Raw genomic sequence first — 19,178 nt, 5'->3', positions numbered from 1 at the left:
ATACTTTGCATATTATTCTTATTCTTAAGACTCTGTTGACAGACCTTTTCTGATGTACAGTGGTACCTCGGGTTACAGACGTTTCGGGTTACAGATGCTTCAGGTTACAGACTCCGCTAACCCAGAAATAGTACCTCGGGTTAAGAACTTTGCTTCAGGATGAGAACAGAAATCGTGTGGCGGTGCAGCGGCAGCGGGAGGTCCTATTAGCTAAAGTGGTACCTCAGGATAAGAACAGTTTCAGGTTAAGAACGGACCTCCAGAATAAATTAAGTTCTTAACCCGGGGTACCACTGTATATAGCTCAATCATAGGTTTTTGTATCCATATGTTGGCTAGATATTTTTTTCAGTTTTATAATATCCCAAGGTTCTGGTCAACCTCCAGTGCAAAAATGCTTGAATACCTTTATATATGCAATCCTATGAATGTTTACTCAGAAGTAAAGCACACTATGTTTGTTTGTTCAAACAAACAAACAAACAAACAAACAAACAAACAAACTGTCCAGTAGCACCTTTCGAGACAACTAAGTTTGTTCTGGGTATAAGCTTTCGTGTGCATGCACACTTCGTCAGTGGGACTTATTCCCTAGTAAGTGTGTTTTGGATTGCAGCCTGCTTTCCACCCTAGTCTTCAGTGTTCAGTGTGTTTGAATGTAGCTCTATGAATTCTTATTAAAGGTTAAAATCTGTGAAATAATCTACATGTTCAGAGTATATGGTACATATGTAGACAAATAAACTAAGTTTAAATCCTTTTTCAAAGTAGCCTCATCCATATGATTTCAAATAATATTTTTCTGCATATCCACTGGCAAACAATTGAGCTTAGTTCATGAAAAGCCTTGCTAAGCCCTAAGGTGGGCTCCCAATGCATTCTGTTATTAATGGGCAATACAGTGTTGAGTTCAATTAAACATTTATTCGGTAAACTGATAAAATACAGTCATCATAATTTCAACAGTCATCATAATTTCAACCCATGAAATAGTAATTGTTCATGAGCTTTACTTTAAGTATTTCAGACTCTAACCTGAGTAGGGTAGACAGCATATATTTAGGTAAGAACAGCAATACTCAAAGAGTAATTTTGGGATGGTTCTAAATCTTCCATCATTAAAATACAGTGGTGCCCCGCAAGACGAATGCCTCGCAAGACGGAAAACCCGCTAGACAAAAGGGTTTTCCGTTTTTCAATGCGCTTTGCAGGACGAATTTCCCTATGGGCTTGCTTCGCAAGACGAAAATGTCTTGCGAGTCTTGAGATTTTTTTCCGCTTCCCCACCCCTTTTTCTAAGCCGCTAAGCCTTTAATAGCCTTTTAGCAGCTAAGCCGCTAAGCCTTTAATAGCCGCTAAACCGCTAATAGCGCTAATCCGCTAAGCCGCTAATAGGGTTGCTTCGCAAGACGAAAAAACCGCTAGACGAAGAGACTCGCGGAACGGATTAATTTCGTCTTGCGAGGCACCACTGTACCCCAAACCTCAGCCTCATAAAGCATCTGGACCATTGCTTTATGTTTCTAAATGGATAAATCAGGATTCTCCAAATACCTGCTTCTTCTTTTGATAGGTGTACATTCCCATTTCTTTATGATGGTTTATATCAAACTTCACAAAAATGTAAGTTGGGGACTAAATTATTTTTAAAAACAAATAAGCCGAGAAGTTCAAATTTGAGATAGTCATTTTCCACATCGGAGAGGGAGAGCAGCAGTCCTGTGAACCTTGTTCCCTTTGGGAAGAAATACTATAAATTATAGTCAAAGGCAGCTGTTCTTTCCCTGTTAATTAAAATGCAACTCTGCAAAATGTTCAATAGCTGCATATATGTTTGTCTAATATAAATGCCCTTTGTGGCAGAAAAGTCTGGAGATTGGAATGCAAAACAGGGTTTGTTGCTGTTGGGAGTGAGTAGCATTATTGGTGATGCAGGAAAGAGTCCAGGGTCTGAATGACAGTGTGGTCAGTCTCTCAGTGAACACCGAATGCCAACGAAGAATAGTTCACTAAGATTACACCAGCACTTTAAATTTAGGTACATATTTATGTAACATGGTAAAAATAGACCCTGGAATAGCATACACTGGAAGTCTTGACTTGTGAAGTATGAAAAATAATCAATTGTCACTGGGGGTTAGCGTGGGGTGCTAAGAGACTTAGTTGAGTTTTTAAAATTGTTTCTCTGTAACTTGTGTTAGTCTGGCAACTTCTTCAAGAAACTTGGTCTATGCTTTAATCCTTTTGACCACTTTTGAAGTATCCTATAGCATGTGGATGTACAATGACCATCGCTTAATAGAGAAATAAAATGTTACCATAAGTATTGTTTCTTTAAGTTCTCCAGTATCCCAGTACAGTAATTGGTGCTAAGTATTAGAAGCCTTGTTTGGGTTCACCTATGAATACGGCTGCCAACTTGCCTCTCTAGCAGCTAGCTCAGGCATAGGCAAACTCTGCCTGCCAGATGTTTTGGGACTACAACTCCCATCATCCCTGACCACTGGACCTGTTAGCTAGGGATGATGGGAGTTGTAGTCCCAAAACATCTGGAGGGCCTGAGTTTGCCGATGCCTGAGCTAGCTGATCCATTAGCAGCTGCTTGATCTACAGCAGTTAGCAGCTGATAATGTTGAGTTTCAGCTGCTGATTTCTGTCTAATAAACCTCTGTTAAAGGGACAGGAACAGGCCAGGCTAGATTTTGATCCGCCTGCATTTAAATATAGGGACATCTTGAGAAATAGCACCTATGTGAAAAATAAAAGCAGCTGAAAACAGAGGAACTTCTGAATCATGTAAGGTGCAAACTTTTGCAATCCCATGTCAACATGAGGTACTATGTGGAATTAATCATCTGAAAAATCCTTAGATCCCAGATAGGAGTTTACAAGACTGAATGCCGTTCTGTCTGTGCATGCAGAAAAGTAGCATGTTAGGGAGCAGGGTAAGCAAGAACTCTTTTTCATTGCATCTGCTATTCTATAATAAAGGGATTAAAAAAACACACACACCACAAGATTATTCAAGTTTACTACCTCAGTGAAGAGTGTATGTGTTTAGGCGAGTGACAATTTGCTTCTTAGGGGGTAAACCAGGCATGTTGGGAACAGCCATACTTGTTTTCATCTATACCTCCCTCATTCACAACCAGAAAGGGGGAATTGGTGGGGTCTACCTTTTGCATCAACAAGTGCTTGCAGGTGCATGGAGATGGACCTTCCTGCGTTCTGTCAGCTGAATCACTTTCTGTCCTGCCCTGTCTACCTACTCTAGAACTGGGATGTGGAAGAGAGGTGAGATGCGACTGTTTCAAGTGATGTCATAGGGGAGAAAGTTTTGAAGGCTCTGCTTTCCTCACCAACATGCACGCTTAGTTGTAAAAGTCTCCCAAGTTCCATTAAAAAAAAATACGTAGGAGGCAGGCATATGTATGAATGAATGTGGCTGTCCACATCATGCCTGGTTTATCTGGGGTCTAGTGCCCATCTCCCACATATTTAACTAAATTTTTAAAAAGCCTGACTCAGTTATGACAATATCTAAATCATGTTCAACTATCTTCTTAGGCCATGAGAGTGCTGGCTGGATTGACTGTAAGGCGGGGTGGGAAAATACCTACAGATAACTGGAAGTTATTTAGTGTGTGAAGGGGGAAAAAATCCCGACTCAGTGTATTGTTAACTCCTAGCAGGATAAATATACTTGTATGATCTCATTTCATGGTCATAAGATAGGCTTGCCAGATTTTTGGGGAGTGGGGGAGGGGATCCTTAAATGTACTAGTTGGAAATCGTTACACCTAGACTACAAGAGTTTTTGTTTTGTGGATGTTGTACTGTTATGGCACAGAGACAATACGTACATTGTCATCTCTGATTATATTGTTTATATTTCATCATGTTGCCTAACATTCCAGATCTTCGGGGCCGGGGGAGGGGGAAGGGAAGCTAATGAATGAAGCTATAAACTGAGCTATTTGAGAGACGCAGATACGCTGTGCCCCAGCCCAGCTGCTTGCTGAAACAAAGACTAGCATTGGTGCAATGAATATGCATTGGCTGTGTGTGTGATTCTGTTGCAGGCCAGACACAGGCCTATACAGTAATGAATCGGGAAGGCTGGCGCAGGCCCTGGGGATTTTTTTTTTTTAAACACATTTGTTTTATCAGTATGTTACCTTGCCAATGGGATGATGTCAGTCTGGTTACCATAGAATGTGGTCAGACAGAGGAAGACATATGCAGTGTGTGGCAGTATTTTGTTTTGATAGACTGAGCTGCGGTTTTTCTTTCCCATTTGGAAACTTTAATACTGCAGAGAAGAAAAGATTTGAAAATGTATTTGTGAGTGTGTGAGAGAATGAACTTTGGGAGCTTGCGTGCCATTTTACAAACAAACAAACAAATGTGCATATTGAAGGGCTCTTTTTCTTAATCCAGTATGTAAAGGGTACCAACACGTAGAGTGATGGGCAAATAACACATACCTGATATCCACATACATTCAGAACATCTATTTTGTTAAAACATGCATGCTAGCTACATGCCCATTACTTTAAGCCGTAGCTTAAATAAACATTAAGTGTTGTTATTTTTTTTGGGGGGGGGATAGTGCTATGTCCAAACCCAGTGCATTAACTATGGTTTGTTCACAAAAATAAATCATGGTTTGTTCTTTGCTTACTATTAACCATGACTGAGTTTTATATTGGAATGTGGGCACTTATCCTATGGCTTAGGTGTGGCATGTTTCATTGCGTTGCCCAAATTGCCCAGCGAAGCATCAGGCACACTAGGTAAAAGCAGCTTTAAAACTAAGCTGCTCTCAGATCCTGCTAACTCTCCTGTCTGCCTGCTAAGAAGACACCCCCCAACTCACCTTGTCCCCCACATCATAGCTGTAGCCAAGCTGGAGTTGAAAACTTACTGTGGTGGGGTATGATTTCATATTTCCTAATGCTGAAGTGCATGGACAATCCCTGTTACTGCTATACAGTGCGGTTTGGTTGACATACTCTCCTTTCTAAAATAGTAAAGTATGTTCGAACTTTTATGTATAAATTTTGTAATTTATTTTGAACTTGGCTGTTTTAAGAGAAATGAACAATGAACTTAACTGTTTTGGATATATTATACACTGCAATTGTATTGTTTTATTCAGCAGTTCAATATAAATACCCAAAGCAGTTCTTGAGAGGCTTAGCATGCAAGCTCTTAAAATTCAAAATCAGGTGTTTTGGGTTATATATGGTGGTAGTTGGTAAAAATAATAATTATGCAGTTAATTATTTTATTCTCTGCGTAATAGGTAGTGGTTAACAAAAATTTAATCTACTGATACTTGGTATAAAGGAATTGTGTTTTCTATGACACTAAACCCTATTTCATTTCTGTTTTTGAAAACTGAAACAGTAGGTTCGATAATGGGCATTCCTACTGGATTTTGTTTTCTTCAAATACTGGAAGACCTTGAGCACAGAAAAGGCATGAAATAAATTTAGGATGCATCAAACAGCAACAAGTGTTTGGAGATTTCAGCTTTTGAAGTTGGTGCCAGCTTGTCTAAGATTATAAAATGCAAGGAATCTTCTCTTTTGCAGTTTTTCAGGTTCCTGACTTGATGGCCAAAGTGAAATGATTCTTGTCGGGATGTCAACATACTGCAAATTTTATGTTGCATGTCCTACAAATGAAGATACCATTTTATTAAACTCTGACTTCCATGTTGGTTTTTTAGTTGAGTTACTGATGGAGTTGTTCTGTATGACTGTTTGGCCTATGTGCTTTTATACAAGTTTGATCTAACAAAAGTTATATTTTCCATTTTAAAAAATATTTTCATTGGAGGCTAACATAGCTTCAAATGGAAAACTTTAAAGACTGAAAAGAAAAAATATACAGCTGCAGATTCCACGTATTAGAAGATTTAAGGCTTTTAAATATCTCCTTCCCCAAGGGAAAAGATGAAGGTGGGATAGAAGCAGCAAAGTGATGATTTGTGTATTAACACAGCAGAATGTCTGCATGGTTAACTCCAGTGCCTGGCCTGCTGTGAAGCATACACTTCTTGCTTTTAACATTCAGGTGGAAAGTTACAGTTTAATTTTGTTGCCAGAGTCTTGAATAGAAGCCATGACTTGTGGTGTGTTTATAAGCCGCAGTATATTTGCTAGTTTACATCTTGCCTACTAAATTGGCAAAATGTTTATTTCCCCTGGTGAACATAGTGGAGATTACTCCCTAGTGGTTCCTTTCACACCAAAATAGTATTTGTTGAATATATAAAACAGGGCTCTTTTTATATGTCACCTGTGCCTTGCATGGGGGCATGAAAATGTGTAGTAGTAGCAAACACATGTCCCTTTTCAGATGTGATGTGTTACTGACGTTGTTTTCTTGTAATTATGCGCTTGAGAAAAATGGAACGAGCATCTGTAGAGAAAAATATTTACAAGTTCCAGAAACCTTGAATAAAAATATCAGTGTATCCTAAAAGATGGCCAATTTGTGAAATGTGATAATGTAGTTTCTGTGTGCTATGCGCAAGCCTGTATGACATGCAAAGAAGCAGCATCACTGAGCAGAGCGGGAAAGCATATCGTGTTCACAGAATCGTAGAGCTGGAAGGAAACCCGAGGGTCATCTAGTCCAAGCTCCTGCAATGCAGGAATAACAACTATGCAGTTTCCCCTCCCCCTTGGTTTGTTTTAAAGGTAAAGTTAAAGGGACCCCTGACCGTTGAACGACTCTGGGGTTGTGGCACTCATCTCGCTTACTGGCTGAGGGAGTCATGTGGCCAGCATGACTAAGCCGCTTCTGGCGAACCAGAGCAGTGCACAGAAACGCTGTTTACCTTCCTACTGGAGCGGTACCTATTTATCTACTTGCACTTTGACGTGCTTTTGAACTGATAGGTTGGCAGGAGCAGGGACCGAGCAACGGGAGCTCACCCCGTCGCGGGGATTCGAACCGCCGACCTTCTGATCGGCAAGTCCTAGCCCAGTAGTGTTACTTTCCTCATGTATGAGCTAGAAGTTGTGTTGTAACACCATGAATCTGTAGTGTGGCCACAAGAAGACTATTTCTAGTTGCTGCATCTTCATAGTAAGCTGCCTTATACCTTTTATTGAAATATACTATTGACCTGTCTAGCTCAGTATTGTCTACACTGACTGGCAGTGTCTGTCTGTTTTAGCTGGAGATGCTAGGAATTGAGCTTAGGACCTCCTCTTCAAAACAGTTAGGAATTAAATTGTTTAAAGTTGATTGCTTAAGTTGCAATCGTAAGTGCATGAAACTCAGTGTTGGATTGTTCCGTCTTACAAAAAAAGTATGTCTGCCAATAAAAACGCTATAAATATTATGCGTCAGTTTAGACCTTAAGTGCACCTGAGATGAGTCAACTGTATTTCCCGACCTCTCTTCCTCTGCTGTTTTATTCCAATGTTTATGTTTCAGAAACTAAATTTTAACAAGTATTTTGTTTGTAGAAGTCATGTTTTATTTTAAGAAAACGAATATTTAGCTTCTGACCACAGTTTAAAATCTTAAACAAGCCTGACAAGGCAAGCATCCTATTGATTTATCAAACTCTTTGCTTTACGGAGGTACAGACTTTAAAGGATACCATACCTAATGTTTTTTGTTTCTTTTTATGACATTTTTTTAAACCCATGGTTTCCTCTGTTTTTCCCCCTGTAGGTGAAGCTGCTCTAAGAGGAGAACCCAGAATGCAGTCCCTCCCAGTATCAGCGGCTGTAACCAACCATAGGACAGGGCCACCCCCAATCAGTCCTTGCAAGAGGAGGTTCAGTATGGACCAAGGAGATGATGACCTAGACTGTGAAAACGAACACGTCTCTAAAATGAGTCGAATGTTCAGTCCCCATCTGTAAGTTTGCTTTACTATTTATACGGCTTCCAATGTGTTTTCACCCAGATTTTAATTTTGTTTTGAAAAATGACAATCCACAGGCAGTGTTAGAAACGCAGATATATAACCTAATTGCCAAATGGCACCTTAAACCTAGCTTACAATTGCTGCAGTTGAAAGTCTAGGTACCGTTCCCCCCCCCCCCCATGGGATATCATCATCATTCATTTCATTTCATTTCCATCCTGCTTTATATTTTATATATCCTATGCTTTAAGACTCTCTACCCTGATGTGAGAATAGATGCTTTGCATTTTTAGTGTTTTTCCCCTCCTCCTTCTAAAGGCCAGGAACTTTTAGAACAGCTGCTAAGCAGACTGCACACAGCAACAGCTGCTCAAGCTGCAGTTGTTGCTAAACACTAGTTAACGTGCTTCCATTTTCACATGCCAGCAGAGTATTTCACTGTGCAGGTAAAATGTGGGTTACTGGAAAGGAAGAAAACGGGTTTTCCATCCATTTAGTTTTCTCATTCCTAGGGAAGCAGCTGTAGCTGGCATGAAGTGTAGGCGCTGAGAGAATTCCTTTCATTCCTGACTAGAGGAAGTGATTGGAGTATTCCAGCCAGAGCCAACTTGATAACTGTGTACTGTTCCCTGCTGCCTCAGCTCAAGAAGCCCTCTGCGTTCCACACATTCCACTCAGCTTTGGATTGTTGCATTCAGTCATAAGATGTGGACTGAGGCATTTTATCCTCAAATAAATCACAGCAGTGTTATTCAGAGGCCTGCAGATTGCGGGCTTGGAATTTCTTACAAATAAGAGCTTGAGTACCAAAGCAATAAAAACTCTCAGAAACAGTTCTCCCACTCTTTTTTTCTTTCTTTTTTACATGCGGTGATTACTCGCAGTTAAACTACTTAAAATCACTCCTTAAGAGTGAAATTTGTAATCACTGGGAGAGAAAAAACACACACACACCAAGAAATGAGTTACTCTGTTTCAACTGCCACACAACTTTGGATAGGAAAAAACGAGGCTATGCTTGAATTATTACATAATTTAGAAGAGGAAGGGAGGGGAACTATGTGACTTCCAAATTCACAAAAATAAAGGAAACGAAATACAACTAGCAGTTGGGTAGATGGTTCCACTTCAGCATTTCAAACTCCTGTCTATCTGCAGAGTCATGCAACACCTTTAGAATCACTTTTCTCAAAGCTATAAAGCAGAATTTTCATGGCGTTTTCACTCAAAACTATAATCATTTAGATTAGTGGCGCCCGCCCTGTGGAACGCCCTCCCACCAGATGTCAAAGCGATAAACAACTACCTGACATTCAGAAGACATCTGAAGGCAGCCCTGTTCAGGGAAGTTTTTAATGTGTGATATTTTAGTGGTTTTTGGTTTCTATGGAAGCCGCCCAGAGTGGCTCGGGAAACCCAGCCAGATGGGCGGGGTACAAATAATAAATTATTATTATTATTATTATTATTATTATTATTATTATTATTTAACACTTGACAACCATCAGATCCAGAAAGGGCTTTTATTAGCGGTACTGTAAATGTGAGAAACAAAATATTGTGCAAATATAGAGTTTGGCTTTTACTTTCTTATGTAATCAGGAAAAGCTGCCAACTTGCTGGCAACATTTAATGGCGTTACAAATAAGTTGGAGAATTCAAATTATATTGGGCCCTACTAGAAAAAAACTCCAATGTAAAATATTTTGGCCATAAAGGAAAAAAATTAATTACTTCTCTATTTTAATAAACTACATGTTAAGGGTTGTTGTTTTTTCTTCATTGGTGCTCCACTTGTTGGCAATTGCAAAAGTCGCTGTAGGATTAAATGAATATGTAGTCATCAGAAAGCTGAACTACCCTTTTGTATGTATGTATTGGTTTGTTTACAGCGGGAAGTAGGAATTTGCATCCTGTCTGGTATAATAGGTAATAAATCATAAATACATTAGCTAAAGAGTTTTTGGCTATCAGCATTTTCACTTGAATACATTTTTGTAAGTTCACAAAAGAGACCCCTTGTTTTTTGTTATGGTCCTCCACTTCCTGTGTGTATGTCTTCACATTAAGCTAAATTCATATTGCATATGTGCATTGCAATAGGCAGGCCTGCATAGTGTTAAATCATGCGTACAACCACAATTATATACTTAAGTGGTATGATACACCTAAGTTGTTGAATGCAGCTTTTAATGAGCTATGAGTAATCTTCCAGATAGTCTAGTCTACTGTAGAACTTCTGTCATTGAACATTACATGATAATAAAGCCAGTTTGCAACTCCTGAAAAAGCAAATGGAATGAAAAACATGTTGAAAGGCAAGCTGGAAAACTTACACAGCTTCACTAACATATCACAGCTATTCAACTAAGGAGGAATAATAACATCAGCCTAAGAATAAGATTATATCTTGACTTCTGATTTCTACTAAAAAATCATTTCGATTTCTTGGTGTAAGTTCCTGTGTATGTGGTTTCAGTGAAGATGCAGAGATCTTTTGGTGAGGAGTGGAGGAGAACTCATACCAACGGTCACCTTTAACCTGTGGGACCTTTCGTAACCTTTAAAGATGCACCTGGTTTATTTTGGAGCAGCTTCTGTTTAATGTTGAAAGTGTCTGGATGTTGCAGCGCAAGTGTAACACTAATGCAGTGTTGTCCCTTTTAACAAAGGTCTCAGGCCTGACCTATGTTGTGTGGGTTTCTTGTTTGTCAGGCTGGAGGTATTTTCTCATTTTCACAGTTCAGCTGAAAACAAAGGCCTCCTTATCCTTGCAGGGAGCTCTTAAGAGCTGACATCAGCCTTTTCCCAGCAGGCATCATTTCTGCCTTAAGAGTCCTTGCACAGAGGCAGTAAGCTTGATAATCTCTCCTTAGGTCACTTTCTTCGCTATGTAACAAATAAAATGAGCAAACTCTGAAAGTATCAAAGAGTTAAGAAAGGAGCGGGGGAAGCCACAGCTGTGTGTGCTCTTAAAACTTATTCTTAGAGCCTGTAAATAGGAGGCTTTAACCTGTCTTTGCAGCAAGAAGAGGGTTGTATAGCAAGCCTTGATGGAATATTGTTAATTAACATTACATTTTTTTTTCTTGTTGTTGCTAAGACCTCGTAATTACACAACACAACTGTAGAATATGCTTATGGTTTGGATTCAACCTTAAGTGGTTTCAGCATCTCTTTATTGGCAATATTGTAGGTAGAGTTTAGTGTATTAAAAATTAAGTGGTGAGCTGCAGAATTTCCCGGAATGCCATTGGTGGTTCATTAGGGAGAGGATTTCTAGTGGTCCAACTTTGATTGGCCTCTTGTGCTGTGCCTCTGACTGTGTGGTGCGTATGATTGATGTAGCCTTTAGCTTTACGTTGTTCTGCAAAGAACTAATGCAAGCTTGGAGGTGGGTGCGCTCTAAATGGGCCATGCAATGCACTGTTGGCATGATAAGCACCAAGCCATTGTTTTTAATAAGGTGCCAAAATCCTGTTCTTTGTTGTTCTTGTCCTGCTCACTTCATGAGCAGCTGCTATTAAAAATTGGGTTTTTTATGTGTGTACGACTGTTCTGTGACTTGTCATTTCGGTTTAGTGAGTATTTTTACCAATGTTACCATGTAAGTGAAATGCAACCTTCAGAAACAGCACTTATGGTTGAATAGCTTGGGTGATGATGGAATGAATGAATCAGTTATTCTTTTCTCATAGGCAACCTAAGAGTGTATGCTTGTTGGCATAAGGCAATTTTTTTCCTCCTTTGCCTTCTTATTGCAAAGAGTGTCTTCTCTCCGCATATTGAAAGCCATATCATTCTTGTTTCTGTTGAGGCTATATCTAAGTTGCTGCTCTTAGGGTTGCAATTTTTAATTATTGATATACTGGACTCCATATATTTTGTTAAGAACTTGATCTCATGAGGATTTCAGGTAAATTATTTGTTGTTAAATAATAACAAATTATTATTACATGTCTGGTCTTTTGGTTCCAGTCAAAATTTTTGGGAAATTGGCGTGTACTATAATTAGAAAGACCAAGATCACCTCCATGTGTGACATTGTTCTTATGCAGAGACTATCTTTACACAGATGCATGCACATCTCATGAATGAACTGTAGCACAGGAGTTTTGCCCGTACACAGCTTTGGGCAGCATATGTATTCTACTTTGTGAATCTCCCAATCTTTTCCCATGGCTTCAAAATAAAGGACCAGCTGGGGAAACGCAGGTGGGATGGCACAGAGGCTGTGGCAGTTAAGTAAGTTTCTGTCCTCCATACTCTTACTATAAACCAATTGTAAATGATTTGCTCAAGCTGACAATTACCGTCTTCGCTGGAATGGTTCCAAGAGTGAACATAATTACCAGCTCACCACATGAAGGTGTTTTCTTGTTTCTTAAACATGTGCTAAGTTGTGCAGTACAGACGGTGGCTTGGTTGTTGCTTCAGTCCTAGATGCTGACTTGTTTTGTTGCTTTAAAATGAAGGCAATAGTTTTTACCTGTTGATCCAGGTGTTGTTTCAGCATTTTGCTACTATTGCCTTGTTGTTTGTATTTGGAAGTGGGTGGTGTATTTTATTTATTTGTTTGTTGTGATATTTTAAAACTTTGTTTTCTGGGCAAGTTTGTCCAAAGCAACTCATGGTATTTAAACCATCTATGAACTATTAATAGACAGGCCTGTTAAAAACAAAAGAAAAGAGCATCTGGACAATGCATCAACAAAACCTGCCTCGAAGACGTAATATTTTTGTAATACACGTTTTTAGAGCCTCCTGCAGTGTATTAACATGACACAGATTTGACGGGAGATAATTCCACAACCATGGTGGGACTGCCCACCTCACTGACCTGAATGGACACTGAAGTAGAGTCTCTGATGCTGATCTCAGTGTGTGGGCAGCAAAGAGCTTGAGCCCAAACCATTTAACACTTAAAACCAGGACTTTAAATTGGGCATGGAAACACCCTGGCAACCAGTGATGCTTGTATTGCAGTGATGTCATTGAGGCCGGCTGCCTCACCCCTCCTGACTTCCTAGGAGAAGCGATATAAATGTATTAAATGGTTATACAGCGTTTACCACAAGATATGTGAGGGTTAAGTGGAAAAAGCATATGCCTTGTGAAATGTGATATTTATAAAAAAGAATAAAGATGGCCACAGTATGATTATTGCACCTATGCTACTATAATATAGTAAAAGTAAAGGGACCCCTGAACATTAGGTCAGAGTTGTGGACGACTCTGGGGTTGCGGCGCTCATCTCGCTTTATTGGCTGAGGGAGCTGGCGTACAGCTTCCGGGTCATGTGGCCAGCATGACTAAGCCGCTTCTGGCGAACCAGAGCAGCGCACGGAAACGCTGTTTACCTTCCCGCCAGAGTGGTACCTATTTATCTACTTGCACTTTGACGTGCTTTCGAACTGCTAGGTTGTCAGGAGCAGGGACCGAACAATGGGAGCTCACCCCAACACGGGGATTTGAACCGCCGACCTTCTGTTCGGCAAGTCCTAGGCTCTGTGGTTTAACCCACAGCGCCACCAGCATCCCTATAATATATTATACACCATTATATGAAAATGTAGTGCACATGTCTCTCTTACTACATTTAAACTTACAAGCAAGAACCAAAGTAGGCATACAATAAGTACCTTCTACGTACCATGTTGTATATGGGTGAAAACAGTTCCCCACCACCACCACTGTAGAGAAAATATCGCTAAAACAGTGTGAATGTGTCTTTACATGGGACAGCGGTACCTGCTGTCCTTAAGGAGGCAGTAGTGCAACCCTATGGTTTTAGATAGCTAACGTCTAGTTGTTAACATTCCCTTTTTGAGCAAGGTGGCTGAGTGTTGTGGTTGCACAATGGCACACATTCTTGGAGGGTACTGGTTTATATAGAATGCTTCCAGTCTGGTTTTCGCTTGGCTTTGGGATTGAACCAACCTTGGTTGCCCTGATGGATGACCCTTGTTGAGAGCAGCATAAGAAAAGTTTAGCGGCCTTGGAAGTAATTGACCATGGTATCTTCTTGGACTTGCTCTGCGAGATAATAATTGGGGGAATTGGGGGTCAGTTTCATAGAAAAGCATTATGGTATTTGCCTGTCACCCCTGTGGCAACTACACTTGGAGCCCATGCTGTTTAACATCTACAGGAAGTTATTGGGAGCATCATAAGGAGTATGCTGAACAGACCCAGCTCTGTTTCTCTGTGATATCTGGGTACAGTGGTGGGATAGATGAGAGCCACTAAATTGAAACACGATAAAACTGTCTGGGATAAAGGTCAGTTTACTGTTCTGGATGGGGTTGTACTCCCTTTGAAGGAAGAGTCTAGGAGTCTTCCTTGATCCGTCATTGTAACTGGGGGCTTAGTTCGCATGGTAGCTTGGATTGCTTTCTACCAGTTTTGGCTGATGCACCAGCTATGGCCATTCCTTAACAGGGACAGCTTATTACACTGTGTCATGCATTGGTCACCTTGTGTAGGATTATTGCAATATGTTGTATGTGGGGTTACTCTTAAAATAGATTAGGAAGCTGCAACTGGGGCAGCAGAATGGGACAACATGACTTTGTGGCTGGGGTTACCTAAACAACTTGGGACAACGGTATTTGAAGGATTGCCTTATACCTGTCTGCTCACTGTCATCTACAGGGGACCCTTCTGGAGCTACATGGAGGTTCATTCCATGGCAGCTTGGACTAGGTCCTTCAGCACAGTAGCTCTTGTCTTGTGGAATATTCTACCCATTGTAGTTATGCAGGCGCTGAAATTTTATAAATTTCATTGGGTGCTGTAAACTTAGTATTTTTACAAGCTTTCACAGAAGGCTAAAGTTACTTGGAGGCAGTATTGATTTTTTAAAGAACTTTTACTTGCTTTGGTTTTATTATTGCGTTGCATACCACAATGGTGGTGTTGTGATACTAAGCAAACAAATAATCAATGCAAACCAATAAAGGGGGACAATATACAACAGATCTAACAAAACACCACTGGTTACCGTTCTGTACACATGCTGGTCCCATTCATTTCAACTGAGTCTATATGCATGCTAACTTCACAGGGTTGCTCTAGATTGTGTGCTGTAAGCTTATGGAGCACAAGTTTTAAACTTGCTCCTTTTCGTTCAATCATTTTCCCAGATGTTTCCTGCAGTTTGACAGATGTACCGTTTACTAGAAAGTTGCACTCCTGAGAGTTTGAATGTTATGGACACTGTTGCTATAGACAATGACTGTAAAGTCAGGATTTGGAATAAAACCTTATGTTTTCTTTTAGTTGAATAAGAATTTTTTTCCCTAGACAAAAAGTGATGGGCTTGAGAATATTCTTTTGTTTGGTCTTATACTGCAATCTGCTACAATATCCCCACCTCCAAACTGGCATTAATTCTGCCTAAAACTGCCAAGTGTTAACACTCACTCAGGAGCAGGATTCTGGAGTGCTAAAAGGTTACACAAGTTGTTTTGGCTCTAATCTTGAATCTTTAAGCCAATTAAGATACTTCGGTTCAATATTTGACAATGATTAAACATTTTATCATTACTACCTCTTTATTACCACATTTGAAATTTTAGGGTAACTTGGTGGGGGGAAGTTTCACATACTGTTTGTTCACTGAGATCATAGTTGAGGCCCTCTTGATAGTGATGCAGGCATCAGAAATCCAATCTGCAGGAGGAGGGCCTTGCTGTTGGTGGCGCCAACCATGTGGAATAACACTTCTCCCCCCGCCCCCCGAAATAATGGCAAGTGCCAACTTTGTTCTGCTTTTAATGTATGTTTAAAACTCTCTTGTTTCCCTCAACCATTCTTTCTGGGCCATTAATACTGAGCTGTTGTGGAAAGCCTGCAGCTGCATAATGTTCTACAGTGGTTATTGAACTACATTAGACTTTGTATTGTTTTGCATTGCTGTATTTTGTTTTTTTGTATATAAATCAGCATATAAGTGTTTAAAAAATAAATAAATATATTTGAACACCAGAAGCCTGTAGATGTGCTGAAACATTAAGAGAACAGCAATTTGTGGGATATCAAAGTGGATTTCCCCCTCCCCACAGTCTATAAAGATAGTTTCTTTAACATATCATTGACCGGTCAAATATAAGGTCCTCCCATTTAATGTACCTTCATGATTTATTTCACACTGGGCAGCGTTAGAAGATTTTCCTCTATTCTGTTGTTTAATGTGCATATTTAAGAGTGCAATCCTAAATGAGCTGAGTGTGTGTGGAGTGGCCCTTCCAAAACTCATTACTGGTTAGGGTGAGAGTTGTGGGATGGGTGTAGGATCCTGTTTTCCTTAATTTCCCTTTTTGTAATTCTAACGAAGCATTAATTATACCAGTTTCACTGGCAAAAATGAAATGCATTTGAATTGAATGGAAACAAGGTTACCACACCTGACTGCCAGTGGTAGTTCTGTGCCCCAGGAACCCAGCAGGCAGCTCCACAGAAAGGCATCTCCATTTCTTCCTAATTTCCTCCAGCTAATGTATCTGCAGGTTAGGACTACACTATCTGGATATTTCCCCCTCCTTTGTGATTTAGTTTTATTATTTGACATTGCCCAGTTCAGAAATCACTATAGGCTCTATCAACATTATTCCCCTGTTTGTGATGCATTAGAAGACTCTAGCTTAATACAAACCATCATTCTCATTTAGTGGAAGGAGGAGAGAAGGGGAGCAGGAGTGATTAGCTCTGATCCTTGTTCTGATTTAAGTCCATCAATAAATGCAGTCAGCACTGAGCACTCTTTCACTCAGGGCAGCCTGATTGACAAATCTGCATGTCTGATATATGGATTGATTTACTAGTTAATTAGAATGATTAGGTTAGCTCTCTCTTCATTTTGTTTTTAGTATTGTGAATATAAATATATTGCCATGGTCCAGGTTCTTATCTCAGCTTCTGAGATTTGACTGTTTTAGGGGTAGCCAAAGTGGTGCCTTTGGACTCGAGTTCCCATCCACTCTGACCCATTGGCTGTGATCGCAGGGGCTGATGGGAGCTGACAACCACATTGACTACCCCTGGACTGTGTGAGAGCCCTCACTGGCTCTTAGCCACCTTGAAAATGAGTGTGGAGACTGGGTTAGGTTTTTTCTTGAAAGGAATCTCAAGGTGCACACTAACGTCCATGCTTCAATGGAGATAGTTTACTGCCTTGCATTTTGCAGTTTTCCTTTGAAAATGTGGTGGTCAAGCTAGTGTTTGAACTTGAAATAATAATCCACGAAATGTGCCTTTTAACATGCATACCAAAATTTATTCCACTGCACAAATGTTCAAATAGACTAATTGCATTGCATAAGAACATAAGAAAAGCCTATTGGGTCAGACCAATGGTCCATTTAGTCCAGCAACTAGCCAACCAGATGCAGGTTTCTCACAGGCAAGCAGGATTTGAGCACAAGAATACGCTCCCCTCCTGTGATTCCTCGCAACTTGTATTCAGAGGTGTTACCGCCGCCAGCTGTAGAGGCAGAGCACATCCATCATGGCCTTTTAAGGCCATCCAAGTCGGTGGCCATCACTGTCTCCTGTGGCTTGAAGAAGTACTTTCTTTTATCTGTCCCTAATCTTCCAACATTCACCTTCTTCATTGGATGAAGGCAGCCAAATGTACATATGGAGCGCTGAATAGGCCAATGGGTCGATCAAGGGCTGCATTTGGGATGCTTAAACTGTCTTGGCAAGCAATGGAAGCAAACATTTACAAAGCCAAACCTGCCTGGGTTGACCCCCAAAAGGGCCACATGGAGGTTGTTGTAGTCAGAGTGCCAGCTTGCTGCTTTTGTTGTTGTGCCACGTCGTGTTCCTTCTTTGGCGATCACTTGTAGCCGAGTAAGATAGTCTTCCATGACCACGGTTTTAACAGTGTGTCCGTAAATGACTGTAGAGGCCAATTATGGATCCGCACCTACTACAATGAGGACGTAGGTTTCGGGGCGGGAGTTGATCACAGTGAGGATTTGCCAAATGTGCCTTCCTCTCAATTTTTCTCTCCCTTTCATCCTAAATCTCTGCTTCTTCAAAGTCCATGACGCCTTCAGTAAAGGCTTTTCTCCAGTTGGAGCACTCTCAGGCCAGTGAATCCCAGTTGTCGGTGTTTATCCCTCATTTTTTAAGATTAGTCTTGAGGGCATCTTTAAACTTCTTTTTTTGGCCACCAGCATTATGCTTACCATTCTTAAGTTGGGAATAGAGTGGTTGCTTTGGAAGACGATAATCAGACATGACCAAGTTGATGTTGAAGAATCATTGCTTTGACACTGGTGATCTTTGCTTCTTCCAGTACACTGACATTTGTTCGCCTACCCCTTCCCAAGTGATATGTAAAATTCTCTGGAGACACCATGTAAAGCACAGTGCAGTCCTCTAGTTCCTCTGATGACTGGTGCAGTGGGGAAGTACTAGCTTTATTACATATTTTGTGTCTTTCTTTTGTATTTTTATGTTATGAACTGCCCTGTGATCCTTGGATGAAGGGCAGCATACTAAATAAATAAATAAATAAACAAATAAATAAATAAATAAATAAATGAGGCTTATTCTTCCCAGGTGTTGGTGCTTAGGGAACTTTAAGCCTACTTTGGTTCCCCTATGGTTTTGCTTTCTTCTCTCCTCTTCCATCCCCCCCTTTTCTTTTGATCTTTTAGCCACCAGCTAACCTGTCTCCATGGGGGAGACCCAAAGCACAGTTCCCCCTCCCCTTTTTGGTGGAGACAAGGAGGAGAAACTCACTTCCGCAAGCATGAAAACCTTGCTCTGGAAGAGAAGGGAGGTTTCCCCAGAGATGGTGTTCAACAAGTGCAGCAGAAATCCATCCTTGTTGCTTTTGAGTACAGCTTATCCTGGAGGGAAAAGCTCTTATTTTGAAATGACTTCTGCCTGCTGAGCTTTTTGTGAAGGGAAGGGCCTGCCAAGTTTGTGAGGCCCAAGGCTTTCTTGTGGGAGGACGCAGGGCTGTCTTCATGCTCTTTGGCAATGATTAAAGTGAGGTTAGTACAAAAAAAGGGGGGAGGGAGAGCTTTCATTTTATTCCCTGATCCTTGCTTTTTCATACCAGATGGCAGTGCCATATTTTCAGCTGTAATTAATTTAAACTAAGTGCTGAACAGAGAAGTAGAAGAGTGGATCAGTAGCTCTCTTTTGGAGAGGGAGCAGTGATTTTCTTCCCAATTATATATCAGATTCATGTTGCTAACACCTTTAGTCACCCTCCTTAGCTGGTGAAGTAAAGAGGAGCTCAGTGACTGTAACTATT

At 40.5% G+C, this 19,178-nt stretch overlaps 2 protein-coding genes across 4 annotated transcripts in view; one reads left to right on the top strand and one right to left on the bottom strand.

Annotated features, from left to right (window-relative positions):
* ATG7 (autophagy related 7) overlaps positions 1–19,178 on the bottom strand; it is a 153,544-nt gene that overhangs the window by 3,735 nt on the left and 130,631 nt on the right. The gene's annotated exons all lie outside the window — the stretch shown is intronic.
* The window catches only part of VGLL4 (vestigial like family member 4), a 98,916-nt gene that overhangs the window by 53,134 nt on the left and 26,604 nt on the right, over positions 1–19,178 (top strand). For 2 of the 3 annotated variants that reach the window (XM_083489048.1, XM_083489047.1), the window contains one exon: positions 7,702–7,891. In XM_083489048.1, the coding sequence (XP_083345174.1) occupies positions 7,702–7,891 (190 nt within the window). Of the gene's footprint in view, positions 1–7,701; positions 7,892–18,805; positions 18,913–19,178 lie in introns of those variants that run through there. The other variant, XM_083489049.1, reaches the window with a different exon arrangement.

Source organism: Podarcis liolepis (genome assembly GCF_965112155.1).
Source record: "Podarcis liolepis genome assembly, chromosome: 2".
NCBI classification, from domain to species: domain Eukaryota; kingdom Metazoa; phylum Chordata; class Lepidosauria; order Squamata; family Lacertidae; genus Podarcis; species Podarcis liolepis.
The sequence above is the reverse complement of the archived record's forward strand: the minus strand, read 5'-3'. Positions and strand labels throughout refer to the sequence as shown.